This window comes from Tachyglossus aculeatus, chromosome X3, assembly GCF_015852505.1.
Source record: "Tachyglossus aculeatus isolate mTacAcu1 chromosome X3, mTacAcu1.pri, whole genome shotgun sequence".
NCBI lineage: Eukaryota > Metazoa > Chordata > Mammalia > Monotremata > Tachyglossidae > Tachyglossus > Tachyglossus aculeatus.
In genome coordinates, this window is record NC_052099.1 from 34,906,578 (window position 1) to 34,915,507 (window position 8,930).

Consider the following 8,930-nt stretch of genomic DNA (forward strand, 5'->3'; position numbering starts at 1 on the left):
TCCCCCCGTGTCCAGGATGTCCAGGATCCCCCCGGCTGCTGGCCCAGGCTCCTCCCCAGCTCTCCTTGGAGTTTACTGCCCATCTGGCCCGCGGGCCGTGGTGCTTCCAGGTGGACATGGCACCTTGAGCCAGTGTGGGGGAGGGTGTGTGTGTTTGTGTGTGCGCATGTATGTGCACGCGTACACGCACACACACACACTCCGATGGAGTATCCGGTGGGGAGCGAACGCTGAGACTCGGTTCTGAGTCATCCCATGCAGAGGAATGGATTCTAGCCCCAGTGGTTTGCGTGGCAACCCTCGCTTGCACCCTCTTGTCCCTGCCCGTCGTGCCACCGCCAGGACATGGGGTGCAGCGAGCGCTTAGGTCGACGGGGGACGCGCGCCACGGTGCGACTGGGATGGCGTGGCCCCAGAGGGCAGAACCGGGCTCTGGATTCCCAGAGCCGCGCTCTGTCCTCGGGGGCCCCCGGCGGGTCTCCTCCTGGGCACTCGCCTCCCTATTCGAGTGGGTCCTCTGACCTCACCGTGCGCCTGTCCCAGTGGGCCTCGGAGCCCGGCCCAAAGCCCGAGGCCCGCGGGCAGCGCCGCGGGCCCGTGTCCGGCTCGAGAGGCCGGGGTGGAGCCGACTTCTTCCTTCTGTCTGCCTGCCCCGCAGGACGGCAAGGTGAACGGGGTGACCGACTCGACGCGGATCCTGGGTTACACGTTCCTCCACCCGAGCGTGGTGCCGCGGCCGCACGTGCAATCGGTGACCCTCACCCCGCGGGACGAGTTCTTCATCCTGGGCAGCAAGGGGCTCTGGGACAGCCTGGCGGCCGAGGAGGCGGTGGAGGCCGTGCGCAACGTGCCCGACGCCCTGGCCGCCGCCAAGAAGCTGTGCACGCTGGCCCAGAGCTACGGCTGCAACGACAGCATCAGCGCGGTGGTCGTGCAGCTCAGCGTCCCCGAGGACAACTTCTGCTGTTGCTGCTGCTGCGGCGGCAGCGGGGCCGCGGGCGGCGGGGGGCCGCCCCCCAGCCCGGGCCTCGGGATGCCATCCGGCGGGGGCCTCAGGGAGAGGCCTCCGGACGGGCTGGGCGCGCCCCCGTCGTCGAGCAGCGGCCCGGCCTCGGAGATGAGCAGCGAGGTCTCCACGTCGGAGATGAGCAGCGAGGTGGGCTCCACGGCGTCCGACGAGCCGCCCCCCGGGGGGGCCCCGAGCGAGAGCGGCCCCGCCGCCTCAGCCGGCGAGCCGCGCTGCATGCTGCATCCCGGGGGCCCGTCCGGCTCCTTCCAGCGCCAGCTGTCCAACGCCACCTTCTCCAGCGCCTTCTCCGACAACGGCCTCGACAGCGACGACGAGGAGCCCATCCAGGGCGTGTTCAGCAACGGGAGCCGCGTGGAGGTGGAGGTGGACATCCACTGCGGCCGCGCCAAGCCGCAGCCACCGCCCCCGCCCCCGTCGCCGCCTCCCGGGCCGCTGGAGGCCGGCGACGAGGGACCGGGCGGCGGCGTCGGAGGCGCCAACGAGGAGGAGGCCGGCCCGCCCAGGAAGACCGACTTCTCCGCCACGGGGACCATCGGGCGCCGCCGGGGCAACGGCTCGGTGGCGCCCCAGGAGAGGAGCCACAACGTGATCGAGGTGGCGGCCGACGCGCCCCTCCGGAAGCCCGGGGGCTACTTTGCCGCCCCGGCCCAGCCCGACCCCGACGACCAGTTCATCGTCCCCCCGGAACTGGAGGAGGAGGTCAAGGAGATCATGAAACAGCACCAGGAGCAGCAGCTGCAGCAGCAGGTGCAGCAGGCCCAGCCCCAGCCCCAGCCCCAGCCGCGGCGGTATCCGACAGACCAGCTACCGGACTGTTACGACACACCGCTATGACCCGGCCTGCGCCCTCGTTTTTAACCGTTAATAAACGAACCCAGGGAGCCTGGTGGAGTGGAGTTGCCGGGCGGTCCCCCAGCGGCCCACAGCACCCTGGGGTGGGGGGGCACCTGCACTCAGATTCCCTCGTCCTCCGGGTCCCCTCCCGCCCCCCACCCCCGCTTTCACGCAGCGCTGATCTCTAGGTCCGTCTCCTCCTCTTCTCTGTTCGTCACCTCTAATAACGACCACGTCTCTTCTAGCGATGATGCTTTACCACGATGAGCTGAATCGGTTAACTCTTTGCGCCTAACACATCACAAGTGTAAAAACAAAGAACAAAGGTTTAATATATTGCAGAGAAACAGATAATGATGTAATATTTTTTAAAAATGACTTTTGTGTGAGGGCAGGGCAGGTTGCCAGTGCTAAATGACTAAGTAATATTGTAACACTGTATTTCTTTGGAAAAAGGCTTTTTTTGGTCTTGAAAATGGTAGACATTTGTAGACTATGGAGACTGACTCCTAGGAGTTGCTGTAGTGTGACTTGCGTCACCGAGATTCACTAATTTTCTCTGAGAGAACAGTTGATTGGGAAATGATTCTTGTACATAGTTCAGTGTTGTATAGTGACGCTTGGAAACGTTTCGTAGTATCGGCACCAGGACACATTCACCCGAGTAACTGAGCGCCTCTCCTCTCGGTCTGGTCGTGCCCACCCACCCTCCCCTCGCCAGACCTGCCACCCCTCGCTGGACCCACCCACCCTCCGGTCCCCACTCGAGGGGGGATGACAAGTCGGGGAACGCTCTGTCCCTTCTGACGAGCTGGGCTTCAGACTGCTGGAGGTATCCCTCTCTGAACCTGCTCCTTCTCTTCCCTTCCCCCCACAACCACCCTTGCCCCCAGACCTTGCAGACAGAGTGTGAGTGTGTGTGTGTGTGTGTGCGTGCGTGCGCACGCGTGTGTACGTGTGTGTTTGTTCCTGATAGTAGCCACAGCCGGCGGGATTCTATCGGGCTCACTTAGACCCCTTCTGGAGCCCGAGTTCTATTAGAGCAGAATGCACAGATGAACACGTCCTAGTTTTTGTTATAATAAATCTAAAATTTCCAAGTATCGCACTGTCCGTTTCTGTCTGAGTAGAAAGCTGGGAGTCAGGAGGTGGATGGCGGGGTTCGGGGTGGGGGTTTGTGGGTCCTGGTGTTTTCCGATCTTTTTTAAGAACACCTGGGCATTTTGAAATGAGTGGAAGGAGGGGCTGGCAAAATCTGAAGATGAATCCTGGAACCGATCGCGAGGTTGTCAGCCTGCTGTCCGTCCGTGTTCTGGGTCCGAGGTCTGGCCTCTTCTCTCCGGATGGGCCCGAGGTGCAGCCTCTCCACCCGGAGGGCTTCAGTCCTGGCCAGGAGGACCCCCGCCCGGTAGTAGGTGAGGGCCCAGGGCTGTCCACCCTCTGGGGCTCAGCCCAAGGCTCTGTGTCCACCCCTGCGCCCGGCCCTATTGTGTATCGGGTGAGAACGACCCGTCCTGGTCAGACTTGACCCACATGGCTCGTCCTGCCGCCACCCCATCTCTCGGGTCTCCGAACCCGCCTCGCCTCCCAGCCGCGCCTCACTGCAGCGTCCCACGGTGTGGTGGCATCAGCCTCACTGCAGCATCCCATGGCACGGAGGCCCCATCCTCTCAGCAGCATCACTTGGCACGGAGGCACCATCCTCACTGCAGGATCCCACGCCATGGTGACACCATCCTCCCTGCATCATCCTGCTTCCTGCCCTTGGCTTAACTGACATTGTCCTCACCTGGTTCACCTGTCTCTCTGGCCACTCATTCTCAGCCCTTTCTTGGACTCTTCTTCTGCACACACACCCCCACCCCCACCCCCTAACTATGGGAGTCCCTCAAAGTTCATTCGTTCATTCATTTGTATTTATTGAGTGCTTACTATGTGCAGAGCACTGTAGTAAGTGCTTGGGAAGTACAAGTTGGTAACAGATAGAGACGGTCCCTACCCAATAGCGGGCTCACGGTACAATAAAACAACACATATTAACAAAATAGAATAGTAAATATGTACAAGTAAAATGGAGTAATCTGTACAGACATATGTACAGGTGCTGTGGGGAGGGGAAGGAGGTAGGGCAGGGGAGGGGGAGGAAGGGGAGAGGAAGGAGGGGGCTCAGTCTGGGAAGGCCTCCTGGGGGAGGTGAGCTCTCAGTAGGGCTTTGAAGGGCTTTGGGAAGCAGCGTGGCTCCGTGGAAAGAGCCCGGGCTTTGGAGTCAGAGGTCATGGGTTCAAATCCTGGCTCCCCCACTTAGCTGTGTGGCTTTGGGCAAGTCACTTAACTTCTCTGTGCCTCAGTTACCTCATCTGTAAAATGGGGATTAAGACTGTGAGCCCCACGTGGGACAACCTGATCACCTTGTAAACTCCCCAGCGATTAGAACAGTACTTTGCACATAGTAAGCACTTAAAAAATGCCGCCATCATCATCAAGGGAGGAAGAGAGCTAGCTTGGCGGATGTGCGGAGGGAGGGCATTTCAGGCCAGGGGGAGGACGTGGGCCGGGGGTCGACGGTGGGACAGGCGAGAACGAGGCCCAGTGAGGAGGTTAGCGGCAGAGGAGCGGAGGGTGCGGGCTGGGCTGGAGAAGGAGAGAAGGGAGGGGAGGGAGGAGGGGGTGAGGTGATGGACAGCCTTGAAGCCCAGGGTGAGGAGTTTCTGCCTGATGCGCAGATTGATTGGTAGCCACTGGAGATTTTTGAGGAGGGGAGTAACATGCCCAGAGCGTTTCTGCACAAAGACAATCTGGGCAGCGGCGTGAAGTATGGATTGAAGTGGGGAGAGACAAGAGGATGGGAGATCGGAGAGGAGGCTGATACAGTTCAGACGGGATAGGATGAGAGCTTGAACGAGCAGGGTAGCGGTATGGATGGAGAGGGAAGGGCGGACCTTGGCAACGTTGCGGAGCTGGGACCGGCAGGTTTTGGTGACGGCGTGGATGTGAGGGGTGAACGAGAGAGCGGAGTCGAGGATGACACCAAGGTTGCGGGCTGTGAGACGGGAAGGATGGTAGTGCCGTCAACAGTGCTGGGAAAGTCAGGGAGAGGGCAGGGTTTGGGAGGGAAGGCAAGGAGTTCAGTCTCCAGTGGCTACCAATCAACTTACGCATCAGGCAGAAACTCCTCACCCTCGGCTTCAAGGCTGTCCATCACCTCACCTCCATTCTGTCCTTCTCCAGCCCGGCCCACACCCTCCACTCCTCTGCCGCTAATCTCCTCCCCGGGCCTCGTTCTCGCCTGTCCCGCCATCGACCCCCGGCCCACGTCATCCCCCGGGCCCGGAATGCCCTCCCTCTGCCCATCCGCCAAGCTAGCTCTCTTCCTCCCTTCAAGGCCCTGCTGAGAGCTCACCTCCTCCAGGAGGCCTTCCCACACTGAACACCCTCCTTCCTCTCTCCATCCCCCCACCTTACCTCCTTCCCTTCCCCACAGCACCTGTATATATGCTTGTACATATTTATTACTCTATTTATTTATTTATTTTGCTTGTACATATCCATTCTATTTATTTTATTTTGTTAATATGTTTGGTTTTATTCTCTGTCTCCCCCTTCTTGACTGTGAGCCCACTGTTGGGTAGGGACCGTCTCTATATGTTGCCAACTTGTATTTCCCAAGCGCTTAGTCCAGTGCTCTGCACACAGCGCTCAATAAATACGATTGATTGATTGATTGCTTGTACATATCTATTCTATTTATTTTATTTTGTTAATATGTTTTGTTTTGTTCTCTGTCTCCCCCTTCTAGACTATGAGCCCACTGTTAGGTAGGGACCATCTCTGTATGTTGCCAACTTGTACTTCCCAAGCGCTTAGTACAGTGCTCTGCACACAGTAAGCACTCAATAAATACAATTAATTGATTGATTGATTTTAAATGCTCGGGTAGATAGAGCAGCATGCATAGGGGACAGAGCACATGCCTAAGAGTCAGAAGGTCATGGGTTCTAATACCAGCTCCACTTGTCTGCTTTGTGGCCTTGGGCAAATCACTTCACTTCTCTGTGCCTCAGTTACCTCATCTGTAAAACGGGGATTGAGACTATGAGCCCCACATGGGACAGGAACTGGGTCCAACCTGATTTATTTGTATCCTCCCCAGTGCTTAGTACAGTGCCTGGCACATAGTAAGCACTTAACAAATACCACAATTATTATTATTATTCATAATATACAGGCTAATCAGGTTGGACCCAGTCCATGTCCCACATGAGGCTCACAGTCTTAATCTTCGTTTTCCAGATGAGGTGGCTGAGGCCCAGAGGAGTGAAGGTCACACAGCATTCATTCAATCATATTTATTGAGCGCTTGGGAGAGTACAATATAACAACAAACAGGCACATTCCCGCCCACAACGAGCTCACAGTCTAGAGGGGGGAGACAATATTAATATAAATAAAATTACAGATACATACGTATGTGCTGTGGGGATGGGCGGGAGGATAAATGAAGGAGCAAGTAAGAGTGGGGCAGAAGGGAGTGGGAGAAGAGGAGGGCTTAGTCGAGAAGCAGCATGGCCTAGTGGCAAGAGCACAGGTTTGGGAGTCAGAGGTCATGGGTTCTAATTCTAGCTCTGCCGCATATCTGCTGTAACCTTGGCCAAGTCTCTTCACTTCTCTGTGCCTCAGTGACCCCATCTGTAAAATGGGGAGTGAGACTGTGAGCCCAGCGTGGAACAACCTGGTTCCCTTACATCTAACCCTGTGCTTAGAACATTCATTCATTCATTCATTCATTCAATCGTATTTATTGAGCTCTTACTGTGTGCAGAGCACTTGTACTAACCACTTGGAGAGTACAATTCAGCAACAGATAGAGACCAACGGGCTCACAGTCTAGAAGGGGGAGAAAGACAACAAAACAAGTAGACAGGCAGGGTTTGGCACCTCGTGAGCGCTTAAAGATCGTATTTTTTATAATAATAATGGCATTTGTTAAGCACTTATTATGTGCAAAGCACTGTTCTAAGCCCTGGGGAGGGATACAAGGTGATCAGATTGTCCCACGTGGGGCTCACAGTCATTCATTCATTCAAATGTATTTATTGAGTGCTTACTGTGTGCAGAGCACTGTACTAAGTGCTTGGAAAGTACAAGTCGGAAACATATAGAGACGGTCCCTACCCAACGGGCTCACAGTCTAGACAGGATATAGTCCCCATTTTACAGAAGAGGTAACTTAGGCCCAGAGGAGTGAAGTGACTTGCCCAAAGTCACCCAGCTGACAAGTGGTGGAGCCGGGATTAGAACCCATGACCTCTGACTCCCAAGCCCGGGCTCTTTCCTCAGGGAAGGCTTCTTGGAGAAGAAGCAGAGCCAGGATTATTATTATTATTAATAATAATAATAATAATAATATTGGTATTTGTTAAGCGAGTACTGTGTGCCAAGCACTGTTCTAAACGAAGTAGCGTGGCTCAGTGGAAAGAGCACGGGCTTGGGAGTCAGAGGTCATGGGTTCTAATCCTGGCTCTGCCACTTGTCAACTGGGTGACTTTGGGTAAGTCACTTCACTTCTCTGGGCCTCAGTTCCCTCATCTGTCAAATGGGGATTAAGTCCCTTCTAGACTGTGAGCCGGTTGGGTAAGGACCGTCTCTATATGTTGCCGACTTGTATTCATTCATTCATTCATTCGTATTTATTGAGCGCTTACTATGTGCAGAGCACAGTACTAACCGCTTGGAAACTACATGTCTGCAACATATAGAGACGGTCCCTACCCAACAGCGGGCTCACAGTCTAGAATGGGGAGACAGACAACAAAACAAAACATATTAACAAAATTCATTCATTGAATCGTGTTTATTGAGTGCTGTGTGCAGAGCACTGTACTAAGTGCTTGGGAAATACAAGTTAGCAACATACAGAGACGGTCCGTACCCCAACAAAATAAAATAAATAGAATAAATATGTACAAGTAAAATTCATTCATTCATTCAATTGTATTTATTGAGCGCTCACTGTGTGCAGAGCACTGTACTCAGCGCTTGGGAAGTCCAAGTTGGCAACATATAGAGACGGTCCATACCCCAACAAAATAAAATAAATAGAATAAATATGTACAAGTAAAATTCATTCATTCATTCAATTGTATTTATTGAGCGCTCACTGTGTGCAGAGCACTGTACTCAGCGCTTGGGAAGTCCAAGTTGGCAACATATAGAGACAGTCCGTACCCCAACAAAATAAAATAAATAGAATAAATATGTACAAGTAAAATTTATTCATTCATTCGTTTAATCCTATTTATTGAGCGCTTACTGTGTGCAGAGCACTGTACTCCGCCTGGGAAGTCCAAGTTGGCAACATATAGAGGCGGTCCCTACCCAACAGCGGGCTCACAGTCTAGAAGGGGGAGACAGAGAACAAAACATATTAACAAAACAAAATAAATATGAATAAAATAGAGTAATAAATATGTACAAACATATCTACATATATACAGGTGCTGTGGGGAGGGGAAGGAGGTAAGGCTGGGGGCATCCCCCCAGCGCTTAGAACAGTGCTTTGCACATAGTAAGTGCTTAACAAATGCCACCATTATTATTTATTGACAAGGAATTAGAGGAGGCCTTCCCAGACTGAGCCCCTTCCTTCCTCTCCCCCTCGTCCCCCTCTCCATCCCCCCCATCTTGCCTCCTTCCCTTCCCCACAGCACCTGTATATATGTAGATATGTTTGTACAGATTTATTACTCTATTTTACTTGTACATATCTATTCTATTTATTTTTTTTGTTAGTATGTTTGGTTTTGTTCTCTGTCTCCCCTTTTAGACTGTGAGCCCGTTGCTGGGTAGGGACCGTCTCTTTATGTTGCCAACTTGGACTTCCCAAGCGCTTAGTCCAGTGCTCTGCACACAGTAAGCGCTCAATAAATACGATTGATTGATTGATTGGGGGGCGGTCCGACTCTGAGGCTGTGACTGTGAGCCCGCTGTTGGGGAGGGGCCGTCTCTAGATGTTGCCGACTTGGACTTCCCAAGCGCTTAGTACAGTGCCCTGCACACAGCAAGCGCT

General features: G+C 54.2%; 1 protein-coding gene across 1 annotated transcript in view; it reads left to right on the forward strand.

The window, feature by feature from the left end:
* PHLPP1 (PH domain and leucine rich repeat protein phosphatase 1) overlaps positions 1-2,967 on the forward strand; it is a 47,366-nt gene extending 44,399 nt beyond the window's left edge. Inside the window, exon 17 of the mRNA XM_038770235.1 lies at positions 659-2,967. Within this exon, the coding sequence (XP_038626163.1) occupies positions 659-1,864 (1,206 nt within the window). The 3' untranslated portion in view covers positions 1,865-2,967. The remainder of the gene's footprint in view (positions 1-658) is intronic.
* The last annotated feature ends 5,963 nt before the right edge of the window (positions 2,968-8,930 follow it).